Here is a 16,977-nt window from a genome sequence, read left to right as displayed (position 1 = left end):
CCTGTACTTTAAAATGTACTACTTCACTACTGATTGCAAGCACCTTTCCTCTTCAAGAGATTGGTTGCCCTCTACATATTCTAAGCTGATACCTCTCCCCTTGCATGTGTCAGGTGGTATCATTGGGTGGTGTGGTCTGGTGTCAGAACCACAAGGTCTCGCCGTTTGTGATTCTGTAGTTTTTACTATAACCATATTAAGAGGACCATGAAAGAAATTTCCTTGAAGTTAGATTAGATGCTGAAGAATTCCTTCAGGTTCCTGGAAGAGGGATGGGAAAACACCCTGTCTAAAACATGGAAATTTTGCATCTATGTAAATGTGTGGCAGACTTAGGACTAAGTAATTAGTTCCAAGAATTAACATACCAGAATTATAGAAAAATAAGGTTGGGAGGGGACATGTAGGCATCAAGTCTAATCCCTTATCTTGGAAGCAAGGAGAACCAACTCAGCAGGACTTCTCCCCTTTAACTGCTGCCTTTCCTTTGCTCCCTTAGGTATGCGCATCTTGGTCACATTGCTTTTGGACACCCTTCCCATGTTGGGAAATGTTCTCCTTCTCTGTTTTTTTGTCTTCTTCATATTTGGCATTGTTGGAGTCCAGCTTTGGGCAGGGCTGCTCAGGAACCGCTGCTTCCTACCAGAAAACTTCAGCTAGTAAGTATGAATGAGGCTCAGTATGTACCCTAAAGGCAGGGGAAGGCAACTTGTGGCCCTCCAGATGTTTTGTCCTACAACTCCCATCATCCCTCACCATTGGCTACACTGGCTAGAGCTGATAGGAATTGTAGGCCAAAACATCTGGAGGGCCACAAGTTGCCCACCCGTGTCTTAAAGTCTGTTTGCAAGGGTGTTTTGTATATGCAGGTAGGCAGGGGTTTTCTGAATGAAAATACTCATTCCCATAAGCACTCATACGCAGACTGCCTGTATTCCCTGCATGCCCATGGGTGCATGCTGCAATTGGGTAGGACCTCAGGCTGTGCACAAGATTCATAATCCACACAGGAAAAGACATAGGCAACATAAACATGCAAAATCCTTTGCCACATCACACTTTTCTTTTCAGGTTGCTCCCTGTTGCCATTGCTGCCAACTAGTAGGCGATGGGAAAGATGTCTGCCAAGAACTGGGAGAGCCACCAGGCTAGATGGACGTAAACTTTTTTTTTCCAAGGCAGCCTACAAATAAAAAAATTAAAAACATAGTAAAATGCTTATAAAACAACGAAATCAGATAGCGGCAAACAAAGCAGCATAGGTAAAATGGAGAGCCAAAAAGGTTCAGAAGATTAATAAAAGGGCCTTTGCCTGGCACCAACAAGGTTCCACAAGCAGGGTGCCACCATTAAGAAGACCCTTTTTCCTGTGGCCACCTGCTTCTCTTCAGATGGTGGGAGAACTTGGAGGAGAACCTCTAAGGTTGATTTCAGTGTATGGGCCAAGTTGTGTTGAAGAAGGCTATCCTTCATGGACTCAGGCTCAGCACTGTTAGGGCTTTAAAACCAGTGCAGTTGTTTAAGCATTGGCAAGAAAAATGTTCCCATTGCCTCGTTTCAGTTAAAAATGTAGCTGCTGTATTTTATCGTGTGATATTCACTTGGCCAAATATGCTACATTTCCTTCTATCCTGTGGTGATCTCCAATAGTAAATGAGTCATTACCGTTTCAGCTTTAATGAATTTGTTACTTTCTCAAATGGTGATTCAGGATCTACCATGGTTAGCCTGAGGCCTGGGCAACCAGACAAAGAGGTGGGGCCCAAGTGTCTCTTCAGTAAGGTCAAGACAGAACTAAGAGTGTAGAGTACAATTCCTGCCTTTGGTATGAAACCTTAGCAACTTCTTTTCTTTCAGTGACTTCTGATCTACCAAATGCATTGCTGCCCTCAGAGCTGTCTAGCCAATTGTGTGACCACTTGTGAGGTGAAAGTTAGCCAACTTGTGAATGCTTGCCTACTAAAATATTAGTAGATATCCTGAGGCAGGAATGGGTAAATTTGAGCCAAATACGTGTGGATATTTCATTTAAAGATGTAATGTTATTAGCTGTGCATTCAGAGTGGTGTAGGGCAAAAGGCAACTGGATTACCTATCTGGGAGCCTTCTGGAGATGGTACAGGTGGGTGAGCTTGGAACCCAGGACAGCCTGAGTCACCTCCTGATTTTGTCTTGAGGGTGGGGCTGAGGCTTTACCTATACAGGGTGCTTGTGGAGCTGAGTGAAGAGAAGGAAAGTTTCAAGATCTGAGGAGGCAGGGTAAAGAACCTCTGCTACTTCCTATCAACAGTGTAAGTAACTGGGCATCCCAAGGGCAACTAAGTAATTTTTGACCCTGGACTTAATGTTCAGGGTGGGGGGCAGGGAGGTTAAACAGCTATGTGTATTACTTGAGTGTGAAACACATGATTAACATTTCTCTTCTCCACCTGCCCACCTGCCACTCCCTCTTTTAAAACTGCTTCTACATTCCTGATGTTGGAACAACATCAAAAGCATCCCCAGAAGGTGAGGCAATCTCTCCCTGGTTGAGAGTGATAGGGGGGCTTATGAGTCACCCTTCCTCCAATGCCCCAAGTGCCTTCCTATACATTTCCTGCCTTGGCACATCTCATCAACCCCTGCCCTAGTGCTTCCCCCACCCAAGCTCTCCAGCCCCAAACCCCACAGGGAAAGTAGTGCAATGCCAGCATCCCGGATTATGTACTTTTCTGTGGCAGCTGGTGACTCCAATTCCGGGGGGGGGGCAGACTGTGATTCCAATCTGAGTTTTAGTTACAACCAGCCAAAACTCTGGAGGTGCTATCCAATGTGCTGAACGTTATCACCCAAATAGGTTCAGCACCTTGGATAGCACCTTCAGAGCTTTGGCTGGTTGTAACTAAAACCCAGAATAGATCTTCTGGAACTGGAGTCATCAGCCACCACTGGTACATTTGTTACATCCAGGGCTGGCCCTCCTATGAAGGGGATGACGCAACCTGCTTTAGGTGGCACCATGAGGAGAGGACAGATGAAGGCAGGAATTGGCGGCTGAATGGTGCAGCAAGACTTTCTCAAGTGTTGGCTCCAGCAGAGGGTGTGGGCACCATTTGGGCTTCACTTCGGGCACAAAATGTGTTGGATCATCACTATGTCATATTCTGATGTGTATGTTATTGGTTGGGTTTTTATGCCGTGATACATTTATATTATATTTTTTTGCTATAAATACACAGATTTTCTTCCTAAGAGTACTTCCTGTCTTCCCCAACCAGGTGCCCAACAGATGTTTTGGACTGCTGCCCCCAGCAACCTCGGCCAATTGGCCATACTAGCTGAAGCTGATGGGAGTTAAAGTCCAAAACATCTGGAGGGCACCAGGTTGGGGAAAGCTGCTATAGAGCAACAGGTTTCAAAATAGCTAACCTCTCCCCAACAAAAAAACTCACAAAAACATAAGCAACTCATTATTAATAGTGTTGCCACCAGATAATGACAAACACACCCTAAAGTACATAGAGACTTTCTCACTGATTTATGATTGCATGTACTACATCAGACTTTCTTAATCTAGCAAGTAGATAATGTTGCCAAATAGTGTACAAAAACAATACTTTAAATACATTTAGAATTATACAGAATACATCTACATAGCAATTTAGAGTGTTCAAAGTGTTTTACTTACATTGGCCCTGATCCAGAAAAAGTTAGTCACGCTCATGTCTCCTTGATTTCTATGTTACTTATGCGTGACTGACTTACTCTGGAATTGGGGTCATTATTTCAGTAATGAATCTCAAGTCTGTTTTCAATGCAAGTAAGGAATGTGTGTTTGGGGGAGGGGGGACCTTCTTGGTAATGCTATGAACAGTCTAAGCAGGTTTGAATACAATATCCTGCTGACTGTGCAGAGGACGTCAGTGCAGATTCTCCCAGTGTTATGAAGGTGGACATGCTGAGTACTTTCTCTTCTGCTCCCTGCTTGTACTTTTAAGATGGGGATAGGATTAAGCTAGGTCAGAGGCAGCCCTCAAAATAGTGCAGAATCCAGGATTGTGGGGAGGGGAGTTCTCCTGACACCCTAAGTTTTGCAATTCTCCTCTTTTATTAGGCTTCCTCTCTCTGCAAAGAGAGCAGGGATGTCATTAAGATGGGGGGGGGGGAATTTACCTTTAGGTAAATTGGTAACCAAAAAAAAAGTGCTGTTTAATTGAACCAGAATACCAGGGGTTTAGCTAAGCTTTGAACAGCATTAAAAGAAATACTTCAGGAATTAACCTTGCTGAACTCATCTTAAATATGGCTTCACAAGCTTTACTGTCAGTCGACATGGCATTAGGGAAGTAGCCATTTACTGAGGCAGAAGGATGCTGATTTCCAGCAAGGCATCACTCATTTCCTTTGCCATATCAGAGTGAGTGTGTTGAATTGGCTTCTTAGCCTACTAGCGTCCTCTGAAGGAATTTTCATTTCTAACATCAGAAATACAAGGGGACACAAATGGTGCCTGTCACATGAAGGGAAGCATGTACAAAGCAATGGTGGTGTTTTTCAAAGACGCTCTGGGCTGGTTCACATGACATGACAGCCCACCATGGCTTAATTTAGCTGTGGGGGATGTTGCATCATGCTGGGTGCCCATGGGCACCATTTTTGCAGGGTGCCCGCGGGTTCCCAGCTTGCCGTGGCTTGTCATGTCATGCGATCCTGAGTGGACATAGCTTATTGGGAGTGGGCAGCAACCCAACAAAAGCCTGTGGCTTATTTGAGGGTTGTTGCCCACTGCAACAAGCCAGTCTGCCCAGGTTTGCATGACTCGGCAACCTGCACCGGCAAGGGGAATTAGGCAAATTCCACTGGCATGCTCAGTGGGGGAAATAAGCCACCATGGCTTATTTCCCCTGCTGTGATCTTGCAAACCCGCTGTCTGAATCCCAGTAAGGTTTCTCCTCCTCCTCCTCTTCCCTACTGCTCCTCCAGTTTGAAAAATACCCTAGCTACTCCTTTTTAAATATTGTTATTCATCTAAATAGGCTGAATTTTTTAAATGCACACTGACAATATTGAGGATGGAGTGAGTGCGCGTGCGCGCACACACACACACACACACGCACAGACCTGATATAGTTTAAAACCAGCCATGTGCCTACCCTGTTCCTAGGTATAGACAAGAGAAATATAAGGAAAGGCAATTATGTATTTTTAAGAACAGCACTAGTTTTAAGATGGCCAGCTCTTGAGCCAACAGCTGTTCCAAGAATAAAATCTTTATAAATAGGTTTAGTTGGAACTGGCTGTCACCTGCCTGCTTACATCCTTCCCTTTTTCACCTTAGGATGGTAAGGAATGTTCATGACCATTCTTACTTAATGTTCATCCTGAACACTTAGGACCAGGTTACTAAGGGCCATGACTCTTGGCATCTTTTCTTCCTCACTGACTGACATACTCTAATTATGCAAGCCACCAGATCTGTTCTGGATTCTGCTTTCCCTCAAATGGCTTTAATTGTTCTGTGCAATCCACAAGGACATAATAATTGCCATACTGAGGTCAGTAAATCTGGCTCATCTAGCCCTGTATCCTGTCTGTGATGATGACCAGTCCCAGGCAGATGAAATTGTTCAAGAAAAAGGGCCATTTTGAAGTGATACATTATCTGACATTAATTCTGAACTTCAAAACATCACCCATTCACAGACATTTGAAAAATTAAATTGCACTCCCAGACAATCAAAATGCTCCTATCCGCAATTAATTTGTCTTAACTGCTTTGTCTGAACCCAATTATCCTATTGGCCCTTGTAACATCTCAGGACCATGAGTTCCACAAGTTACTGTGTTAGCTACATCAGTGTGTACTTTCCTCTTGTTTGTTTTCAACCTGCTGCCTGCTAAGAATGTTATTTGTTCCCAGTTTCTTATAATATAGAAATAGTGAAGTTCCATATTTGCTTCCCCCATTTCCAATATGATCTTGTTTCTTTATCATGTTTATCGTCCCTTTCAGTGAAGTAGGTGGGATATAAGCTTTTAAAAATAAAATAAATATAACCTGCTACATGTCTGCTCTCTTTAAGCTCTTACACAGTAGAGTTGGAACCATACTACCAGACTGAGAATGAAGACGAAAGCCCCTTCATCTGCTCTCAGCCTCGAGAGAATGGAATGCGTTACTGCCGCAGTATCCCGACACGGAGGGAAGAAGGCCTGGAATGCACCCTGGACTATTATTCCTACAATGATACCACGAACACCTCTTGTGTCAACTGGAACCAGTATTACACAAATTGTTCTGCTGGGGAGCACAACCCTTTCAAAGGAGCAATCAATTTTGATAACATTGGCTATGCGTGGATTGCAATATTTCAGGTGAATAAAGTGCCAGCCTCACTCTCCTGCAGGCTATCCTTCAGATACAGGGAAAGCTAGGTCAATTTTTATTCTTTTTCCAAAGCAACTTATGTTTGGTAAGAGAGGCATAATAATTCACTGGTGGAGAATCACCAGTTTTGTTGTTTTTCCTATAGACCAGTGATAAATATAAGATCTATCGGTACCAAACTGGTATGAAATTATTTTTTGTCCACCCTCAGTTCCTGGGTATGTGTTGATTTATTGTAATTCCTTAACTGTTATATTCATAGATCTAACATTTGACCTAGAATGAATAATATTGGTGTGTCTTTTTCCAATCAAGTACAAATGCCTATATTTTTTCTGACTAATACACACTCACACTGCTTATATGTGCTATATAACTTATATATCCAGTCTTCCATTAGATAGTGAGATTCTCCTAAGAATTATAATCAGTGAGTTTCTTTATTTCTTTAGTGTTGTTGTTCTTTTTGTTGTTGTTAACTTTTTAAAACTGTAATTCATCCATCTTTTGGGGTACCCATGACAGCATTCTTGACAGCCCAAGGGAAGCTTACCAATGAATTTCTTTTCTTTTGTTTTATCACAGGTCATCACTTTGGAGGGCTGGGTAGATATCATGTACTTCGTCATGGATGCTCATTCCTTTTACAACTTCATCTATTTCATTCTCCTGATCATTGTGAGTTCTTTTTCCGGTCTTTGCGGCAACTAGAGGCATTACACTCAGGTTGCCGTAGAGAACAAGGCAAGGTGGGGTGTATGGAAATAAGGGTCATTGTAGAGAGAAGGGAGGGTGAAATAGATCCTGGAACTGGGGTAGCCTGTTAGGAAAGGATTGGGGATGGGCAAAAAAGTACTTCCTGTACTTGCTATGACTCCCCCCCCCACCCCCCTGATGCTTGGTTTGCCTCATTCTCACTCTCACAAATGCAACTGTGGGGGTTTTTAACGGGCAAACACAGTCTTCCAAGAGCACACCCAAATGCTCCCCACCCCCAATTGATTAAAGCATGAAAATCTATGTTTTTTAAAAATTGTGCAATTTAAATTGCACGTTTTCCAAAAAGGGCACATTTTGCAAACACAATAGCAATGTCAAGGATGTGTGAACTTGATCTGAAAATCATGCTTGCGTTCACGCTCATGTTCGGTGTTGCGAGCAGGGCATTTTTGTCACTTTTTCGAATGTGAACAAAATTCTCATACATCCCTACAAAGGAGGTTGTCTAAAACTGTTCCATGTGTCTCGTGTGTGTGTACGAGAGTGATATGTGGCAAAGAAGCACACCAGTTAAGAGGTGATAAATTTGTTCTAGACAGAGATTGGCAGTGTCCATTTTGTTAGTGATGGCAACTTCTTTACCCTTCCTTTTCAAATCTGTCATGAGAATCATGCTCTCTGTTCTATTCTTTTTAAAAACAAGCATGGGATTGATACAGAGGCAAGCAGCTCTGGAAAAAGAGCCCACCACACGGGGCAACCTATGCCTCTCATTGGATGACCCTCAAGTTTGACCTATAATAACAAAGACAATTGAAGATAGTTTGATCTCTTTCTTGCTCTTGTATCAAAGAAGCCTCTTGAGAAAGGATTGTTTTGTTGTGGGCTCAGGCAACCCCTAGTTTTTCTTGTAGTGTGCATAGGTGAACCAGCTAAATTACACCTCTCCCTCCCCTACCCCTAATATAGGTCATGGCTTTATAAGTCATGTAACCAGGAAAAGAAGGGGACAATGGTGTGGCAAATAACATTCAAGGAGGCTAGATGAAAGAATAGTATCTTTGTTATAAGGGCAGGAGGAGGAATTTAGGTCCTGGGTGTTTGATTCTCTCTGGAGAATCTATCCCAGGGGTGGGGAACCTCTGCCTGCTGGCTGGATGTGGCCTGTGGCCTCCCCTCCTCGCCCCACCCCTGTGCAGCAGTTGGGCTTTTTAAAAAAGAAGAAGAAGCTTCCATTCATTCCAATTTAAGTTTTTTTTAAAGACTAATTGTTACACAAAGGCAGGTGAGTTGTCTCACTTGGAGAGAGAAAGGTTGGCCCTCCCCTCATGCCACAGCTGCCCTGAAGTGCCCTCTCCCTTGGATGCCAATTAGGCATGAAAAGTCCTCCCATTGGCTCCAAGATTGCCATAGTGTAGGGGGAGGGGGGCAATCTTTGTGGAAATTGCAGCTGGGGAGGGAAGGATTAACCCTACCCTCCCTATGTGCTTCAGTCCCCCAAAGGTTACCCCCCTCATGCAGGGCAATTAGGCCATTAAAAAACCTCCAGTGAGAGCCTTTTTTCAACCCCGATTGTTGGGCAGGGAGGAGTGTGTGTGTGTGTGTGTGTGTATGTGTATGTGTTTGTGAATGTGGATGCATGTGTGTTATTTGTAAAAATGCATGTGTGTGTGGATGTATATGGATATGTGTGTGTGCGAGAGAGAGAGAGAGAGAGAGAGAGAGAGATTGTTTGGGATGGCCTCTGCCCCACTTTTCGCTTTGGCCCAGCCCGCCATTGGCATTTGGCCCCCAGAAGGTTAGCCATGAGGGACTGTGGCCCTTGGGCCGAAAACGGTTCCCCAACCGTGATCTCTAGGATGAGAGGATGTTGGGAGAGCCTCTGGAACACTATCTGATTGAAGTGCTAAGTATTGTCTATTGTCTATAAGAAGGAAGTAATGAAAGGCAATGAGGCCTATGGTGTTTGCTTATCCGGAGCATAGCATATGCTTGACATTCTGCTCTGAAACTCGTCATTTTGCAACATCAAATGCAAAACGCAATTTACACGATCCAGCCAAATGTCAAGATTTCTGTCTGATTTCAGTGGAAAGGTTTTAAGCACATGCTTAATTCTCATGTTGAAATCAACAGGACAGACAAGTGCTTAACTTTAGCCCTAAGCAGTGATGTGAATTTTCTGGAAAAAAATTGAATTGGAAAAACTTCCAATGCAAATTAGGCTAATTTGCATAGGGTCATTTGCAGCCAAAAAAATTCACTTTACATCAGAAAATCGCTAGAGAGTATTCTAATTTAGCATGTTTACTAAATACAAGTAAAATAAACAACAAAGCTAAAACAGTACCCCCTGTTAATTTTTTGGCTCAATACACCACAGCTATGTGACCTGAGATATCTGAGTGGAAAAATTAAAGCACACGTAATGTTTGTTCATTTTTATTGTTGTATACTGCCTTGGGAAGGCTTCTGCCCTGAAAAGTGGCCAATAAATATTTTAAATAAGATAAATCTCAATGTTATATTATGTAGAAATTTTTATTGGAATATTTGTTACAATTTAAAGACAATAGCATATACTTCCCTTATCGTTTAAATATAAAAACAACACAAAGGTACTGAAAAGCATTGACACACTAATTCAGCCTTCCCCAACCTATAGTGCTCTCCCAATATGCTGGATAACTCCCAGCATCCTTCAGTCAGCAGCATAGAGGGCACCAGGTTGGGGAAAGTGGCACTAATTAATTTTAGCAACCCAAAGGACTACGCATGAGATGCTAACAGCCACTCATCTGTTTCAGCAGAGTTCCGCTCTTCTCCACTGAGGTTGTTGGGGCACCTTCAGTTTCCCTGTCACAACTTTTTAGTTCCTTTTACACAGAGACATATATGTATTTCAATGACAGATATATACTCTCACATACTTGCTAGGAATAATCACCTGGAAAACGTTAATTACAACTTTGAAACTGCCAGGCTCGCCTAATACTGTATTTGCAATTGGCATTCGTTCATAGTTACTAATGAACTTCTGAAATGAAAAATATTCTGCAGAAAAATAAAGCACTGGAAAATTTTCTTCCCCACATCACTTGGCCCTGAGAAAAGAGATCAATCACATAGTATTACAGTTGATAGCCCACATGAGCAATGACCATTTAGATGTCTATTAACTTTGGAACAATTTCTTCCATTCTTATCAGAAATAGAGTGAATTGCTCTTGGGCATTTCAAACAAATTAGGAGGGCACAACTTACCGAGGTCATCCGGGATTCCTTAGGTTGATATGGATGCCTAATCATACCTAAATGGGAGCTCATTTGGGCTGAAACATAGGGTGAAATACCTAGGATACAAGCTTAAGGCCTTCTGGATCATTGCTTATAGGCCAGCCTTCCCCAGCCTAGTGCCCTCCAGATGCTGTTGGGCCTTCTCGGTAGCTGCTCCTAGTCTGTGGAACTCCCTGCTGAAGGAGGCAAGGTTGGCTCCCTCTATGCTGCTCTTCCACCAGCAGGACAATACCATTTTATTCAAGCAAGAACTTGGCACGGCAGCTGGTCTGTTGGGTTGGGCGCTGAGCCTCCCTGTGGAGATCATTCCACAACTGGAGTGCCACCGTCACAAGGGCCCTCTCTAGCAGTCACTCACAACTGTCAGTCACAACTGGAGTGCCACCGTCACAAGGGCCCTCTCTCTAGCAGTCACTCACCTTACCTCAGATGGTAAGAGCACCTTCCACTGAAGATCTTAATGTACAAGTAGGTACGTATGGAGACAGATACCCTGGTTCCAAGTCATGGAGGTCATTAAAGGTCAAAACCAGCATTTTGAACTGGGCCTGGAAATGGGCTGGGAGCCAGCGCTGTTGCACAGCATGGGCGTTATGCCCAGTCCACATTACTAATCTGGTAGCCACACTCTGCAGTAACGGCAGTTTCCGAAAAGTCCTCAGAGATAGCCTCGGGTACGGGGCATCACAGCACTCTAACCTGAAGGCTGCAGAGCAGGGGTGATGGCGGTCAGTATATGCCTTCTGTCTAGCTGAGGAGCCAGGTGAGTCTGCTGACCTTCACATCACAGCCCCCCTGTCAGGGTGGACACTGAGCCCATGGAATCCCAGAGTGGTTCTGATGCTGAGGAAGAGCAGCCGCTCCTGGGAGAGGAGCACGCTCATCCTTCCCAGGGCCAACAGCTGGCGGAGCTTCCTCCCACCAGCATTCCTAGCTTAGATAGCAGTCCAGGGAGTGACAGAGCGTGGGAAGCAGACTTGGTGGACGTGCGACGCCGTCGCAGAGAGCGGCACCAAATGGTTCGCGCTCAAAGAACGGCTGCGCCCAGAGGCTCCAAGGGAAAAGGGGAGGGACTCTCCCTAGTCCTTAAGTTCAGGGGTCTGCCAGTAATTCCCTTTCAAACGGGGACCAGCTGTTCCAACTTAGGGCATAGGGATGCTGCTGCTCAGATCTAGTTGCTACCTGTAGAGTTGTTAAGTTGTAAAAGAAGAATAAAGCTTTGAAAAGAATCCCTTTGTCTGTGTCTGGACTTGGCTACTGGATTAGACTGAGAGAGCCCTCCAAGGAGCCCTTGACACCAGCTGCACAGTCTTCAGGAAGATAACTTACATCACCCTTCCCCAACCGGGTGCCCTCCAGATCTGTTGGACAGCAATCCCCATCATTCCCAGGCAGCATGGCCAACAGCCGGGGATGGTGGGAGTTATAGTCCAACACATCTGGAGGGCACCAGGTTGGGGAAGGCTGACCTACATGCCTGGGCAACTACCTGGACTCCTCACAGTTAAGGAGACTGGCTGGCTAGCAGCCTCTGAAGCAGGTGGGGTACGAGCAGAGTGCACCTTCCTTTTTCTCCTCCGTGGCACGTCACTCAGCTCCACAGCTGACTGCTCAGGGCATCCAGAAGGAGAGGCAAAATAAGAATGAAGGGAGATGAATCAGCATCTTCCTGCTGCTGAGGTGGCATGAATGGATAGTGTATCTGTAGGTTTAAGGTAGGCAGGAGAGAAGGACTCGTTATTGGCTGCTTTTCAGAACATTCAGGCTGCATAATGATCATCATCTTCTAAAAACGCAGCCTAATGAAAAGCCTGTTTGAGAGTAAGATATCAAGTCTTTGGCTGCAGACAGCTGCTGTGATGGGGAGCAGCATTGCCACAGTTCCCATAAACAAAGACGAAGATCTAGTCACATAGCTGCCAGGGAAAAGGTTTTGAGCGATGCATACAAGCGTGCGCACAAATGCTATGCGATTGTGATAATTACCAGCCCCGACTCCTACGAAGGAAAAATTAGAGGAACCCTTTAAACTAAGTCACCATAAATCTCTGTTCTGCTTCGCACTGTGATGTTGTCTGTGGAGCTGAGGAGTGAGAGTCCCTGAGGAGAGGAAGCCCAAGAGCCTTTGACATGGAAGAAAGGAAAGGGGGAGAAGGAATAGCCCTGCGCGAGTTGCACAGGCGGCAACCACTCTTGATGGAGATGGGTTTCGAGTTCAGTTTCGTAGTCCATGAAACCAGCTTGTGCTGTGAGCCACTTCTCATGTTCTAATTTTTCGACACAGGCGCACTTCCTGGGTGACTCCTGGGCCTAGGGATATGGCAGGCTCTGGAGACGTACCAGAGGGGAAGGTTTTGGCTTTGATGGAGGGGCAGCAGCAAGCCTCCACCCTCCAGCAGGGGCTGCTCAGCTAATCCCCAAGCCTTGCTTCTCCTGCTTCCTGTCGCTGCCTGTTCCCCTGCCCTTCCCAAGCACGCAGAGAGTGGGAAGAGCAAGGAAGGATGGGCAGTGCCTCCACTTGCCTTGCCCTCTCCTCCTGGGCGGTGGCGTGGCCTGGGCCCGGAAGGAAAGGACTAGCAAATGGGCCATGGTAACAGTAGCAAGGAGCTGGGGACCCACTGACAGCAGAATCCAAAGAGGAACAGCCACACCAGTTGAATTCCTAACGTGTTTCAACACAGGTCTTTATCAAGGGAAAAACTCCTAGAGACTTTTCTGGCGGATTCCTTCTCCTTTACATCTTCCAGAGAAGAGTCTTCTTTGGAAGAAGGAAGGGAGAGGGAATCCTCCAGAAATGTCTCGAAGAATTTTTCCCTTGATAAAGACCCATGTTGAAATGCGTTGTGAATTAAATTGGTGCAGCTGTTCCTCTTTTGATTTTGGTTTCCAGCCTTACAGCTGTTTTTCTTATCCCCATTGGTGCTATGGCCCCCTGAGAACATCCTGCCCAAGTTCCCTCCCCCAGTGTGTGTGTGTGTGTGTGTGTGTGTGTGTGAGGAAGATAGAAAGACTAACAACAGAGTATTAAAAATATATTATAAGCTGCTGACAGTGCCCTGGTGCCCTGTTCATGAGGTTTCCTGATGCATGTGGCTGCTGTTGGAAATAAAATGCTGTGTGCATAGTGGAAATAGGTTTAAACCTCCCCCCCCCCCAGCTTCTTGTTTTCCAAAATTCCCTCCCCCAGTCTGCATCTGGGAGCTAAAGAAGGAGAAAAAAACCCTCTATCGACACAAATAGAGGGTGTTCCCCTGCTTTTTAGCCCCCCATGCAGGGAGGAGGGCAAATTTCAGAAAACAAGCTGCTTTGAGGAAGGTCTAAACTTCACCTTCCTGTTTGTGATGGTCCTGACCCTGATTCAGGCCCTTCACGTTTACTTGTGAGTAATACAGAAAGAGAGGATCAGCTGCATGCTACAGACGTAATATGTCATGTAGTTTGACCCTTAGACACACATGTTCCAGATGGTGTGCAGGACTAATGGCATCCCCTCCTCCCCTTTTAGGTGGGCTCTTTCTTCATGATAAACCTCTGCTTAGTGGTCATTGCAACTCAGTTCTCAGAGACCAAGCAGCGAGAGAGCCAGCTGATGAAGGAGCAGCGAATCCGCTACCTCTCCAATGCAAGCACCCTGGCCAGCTTTTCAGAGCCGGGGAGCTGCTATGACGAACTTCTCAAATATCTTGTCTACATCCTTCGTAAGGCCAGCAAGCAAGTGGTGGAAGTCTACCGAATGACAGGGGTGAAAATGGGGTTTCTCTCCAGCCCAGGCAGCAAGGGCAGCGCAGAGAGGCAGCCGTGCAAGCGTCAGCCAAGGAAAAGATCATCAGTCCATCATCTCATTCACCATCACCATCACCATCACCACCACTACCATCTGGGCAACGGAAGCCTACAGGCGCCGCGGGCCAGTCCTGAAATTAGTGATGTTGAAACCAGCTCCCTTCACAATGGTGCCAACAGGCTAATGCTCCCTCCAACAGCTAATCCTCATGCGCCTTCCAGCAACACTGAATCTGTTCACAGCATCTATCATGCAGACTGTCATTTTGAGCCAATCCACTGCAGATCATCTCTCCCTCAGCCTGGTCTCAGTTTACCAGGGCCAGAGGTGCTTCCCAGGACTGTGGTTGGCAGCAAGGTCTACCCTACTGTGCACCCAAGTAGCGATCATGAGCTGCTGAAGGATAAAGGCTTAGGAGAGCCTGCGTTGAACCCCGGGGCTAGCACCCTGATGAACCTTAATATCCCCCCTGGACCATATAGCCCAATGCAGAAACTGCTGGAGACACAGAGCACTGGTAAGTGTGAAGGTTGGGCGTCAGCCATGAGATGCCTTTTGGATGGAAGGCAGAGTCATTAATCTTCCCTATTTTGCCTTTTCAGTGTGGACTGCCATTGATAAAATGTGGGGTTAAGGTAAGGGGATACCTGGACAATTCAGCTTGTCCTCAGTTCAGAACTATGATAGAAGTTGTCCATTCATCAATAAAGAGTTAAGAGAAATGCATTCATCAGACAGTATTCATTTGGGGTGTCTTGAGGGTTTTTCGTCTTTAGACAGAAGTTATGAAAAAGGACCTAAAGATCAAAACTTAAAGAAATCAGTGCTATGCAAATTCATGTTGGTAGCAAACAGATTGTCCCATGGCCCTCTGAAGTTACAGAACTTGAGGTCAGTGTGCAACTGGCATGAAAAAAGCATTCTAGGCTGTGACCCAGCCACTCTAAACAGCCTTCTCTTGGCCTGCCGGTGTTTGGGAGACTGGAAGTGCTGCTTTCATCTATCAGCTGGAGGAATTATGTCCAGGTAGAATGGTCTGCTCATGGGTCTGCAGGCCTCTGATGTAACTGTGGCAGTCCTTCCATTGGTCTGAGAGTTGATGTTGCCTTAATATTTGTCTGCAAGTAATGAGAGAGAGAGAATGAAAGAAAAGTTTGTTAACGTATGTCATTGTGAATACTCAAGGCTTTGTAGTTGGATATGTTTGCAGCTGTTATTGTCTAATTGTATCCATGTTCTGTCTTGACAGTAAAAAACATACCAATGGCTGGTCATTCTTCCTTAACTTCTTAGGAAGTTGGCTGCTTTGGCTCCAATCCTGGCACACTTACTTGAGAGTGCACTGCATCCAATCCCAGTGAACATCATGGGACTTACTTCTCAGTACCCATGCTTAGGATCAGGCTGCACACAATGGGTTGGATCCAGATTTGGCCATGCTTTGGGTAGACCCATTGAAATCAATGAGGCTTAAGTTGATCATGACTAACGTGACCTGTTGATTTCATTGGGTCCACTATAAGCATGACTAAGTTTGAATCCAACTCTATGTAAGTTGTAAAAGATATCCAGTCTGAAAATGCAGTGTTTTGATAATCAGCCATACACCTGCAAGTATTTATAAATTCAGATGTGTAATGCCTTATAGCACTTTTCCCTGTAATGCATGAACAAGGCTGCCAGTGTAACATAATGGTTGCCACTAAAGAGACCCTTTGCAAAGTACTTTTCAAGGTTGCCGTGTGTGTGTTTCAAGTGCTCTAGGCAAGAAACAATTTCTGGATGCGAAGCAGGACCAGCTAGCCAAAATCTTATGATTTTGCAATAGAGGAGGTCAACCTAGGTAATCTGAGTTTCCCCTGCTGGCTTTACAATGAGAAAGACATTGGAGCAGAGTTCAGAGGGCACTCTGGAGACAAACTCCTCATTCCATTGTAGCCAACACCAACTGGAGACTTTTGTCTATCGGGAGCCGGGGGAACCATCTGTCAGCTGGGATCAGCCATTGCAAGAAATGATTTCAGAATGGTTTGTTTTGGGGGAAGCTGTTAATGTTGAAGTATCAGCAGTCAGCAGGATGACAAAAGCAGCTTGCTGGCTGCAGTGCTGTCTCTAATTACAGCGCCTAATATTCCAGGTGCCAGAAGAGTTTATTGCTTTCTGATTCACCTTAATGGCCAAACGTGTAATGAAGTGGCTGTGAACTCTTGGCAGTGGACAGCTATCACTTGCCCTGCTTTTCATCACTGTTGTTTTTGTTGCTCAAGCTCAACTTTAAGCAACAGACAATCTCAAGATTGTAAATCTGCATACATTTTAATAGATGAGGATCCAGAAATAAGTAACTTTAAACTTTAGCATTTTGAGGAAATGCTCAAAACTCCCACCCCAATCCTCTGAGTGGTGAGAACTCCAAACCTTTCCCAGGGATAGTGTCCTTTGAATGAGGTCACTCAGGACCTACTGGCATTTTGTAATATTTTCATTTATTTACAAATATACAGGTTGACCATAGGTGGAGGTTCATAGGTTAAACTGTTTCAGGAGACACAACCCCACACTATGTTTCAGAGCTCCCAAGAAACGCTACCTGCTCTGACCTTTCCTCACACAGTTTCACCACAACCGCCACCATCATCATGGGATGTATGGATTTTATTAAATCCATACATCCTATTTGCAAGTCTGTGTCTTGCAAATTGTCAGGCATCTTTTATTCCATCGTCCGCTCATTGACAGAATCAGATTTTTCTTCCATATGAGAATTTCATTCCATTTACACTAATGCACATTAGCACTAATTCACACT

At 44.9% G+C, this 16,977-nt stretch overlaps 1 protein-coding gene across 1 annotated transcript in view; it reads left to right on the top strand.

The window, feature by feature from the left end:
* CACNA1G (calcium voltage-gated channel subunit alpha1 G) overlaps positions 1 to 16,977 on the top strand; it is a 241,986-nt gene that overhangs the window by 38,398 nt on the left and 186,611 nt on the right. The window contains exons 4-7 of the mRNA XM_084837951.1: positions 500 to 659; positions 6,063 to 6,354; positions 6,953 to 7,045; positions 13,890 to 14,685. Of these exons, the coding sequence (XP_084694077.1) occupies positions 500 to 659; positions 6,063 to 6,354; positions 6,953 to 7,045; positions 13,890 to 14,685 (1,341 nt within the window). The remainder of the gene's footprint in view (positions 1 to 499; positions 660 to 6,062; positions 6,355 to 6,952; positions 7,046 to 13,889; positions 14,686 to 16,977) is intronic.

Source organism: Heloderma suspectum, chromosome 2, assembly GCF_057233095.1.
Source record: "Heloderma suspectum isolate Gila_16-S chromosome 2, 16-S_ref, whole genome shotgun sequence".
In the NCBI taxonomy this organism is placed as follows: domain Eukaryota; kingdom Metazoa; phylum Chordata; class Lepidosauria; order Squamata; family Helodermatidae; genus Heloderma; species Heloderma suspectum.
Note: the sequence above shows the minus strand (reverse complement) of the source record. Positions and strands in the feature narration are given on the sequence as shown.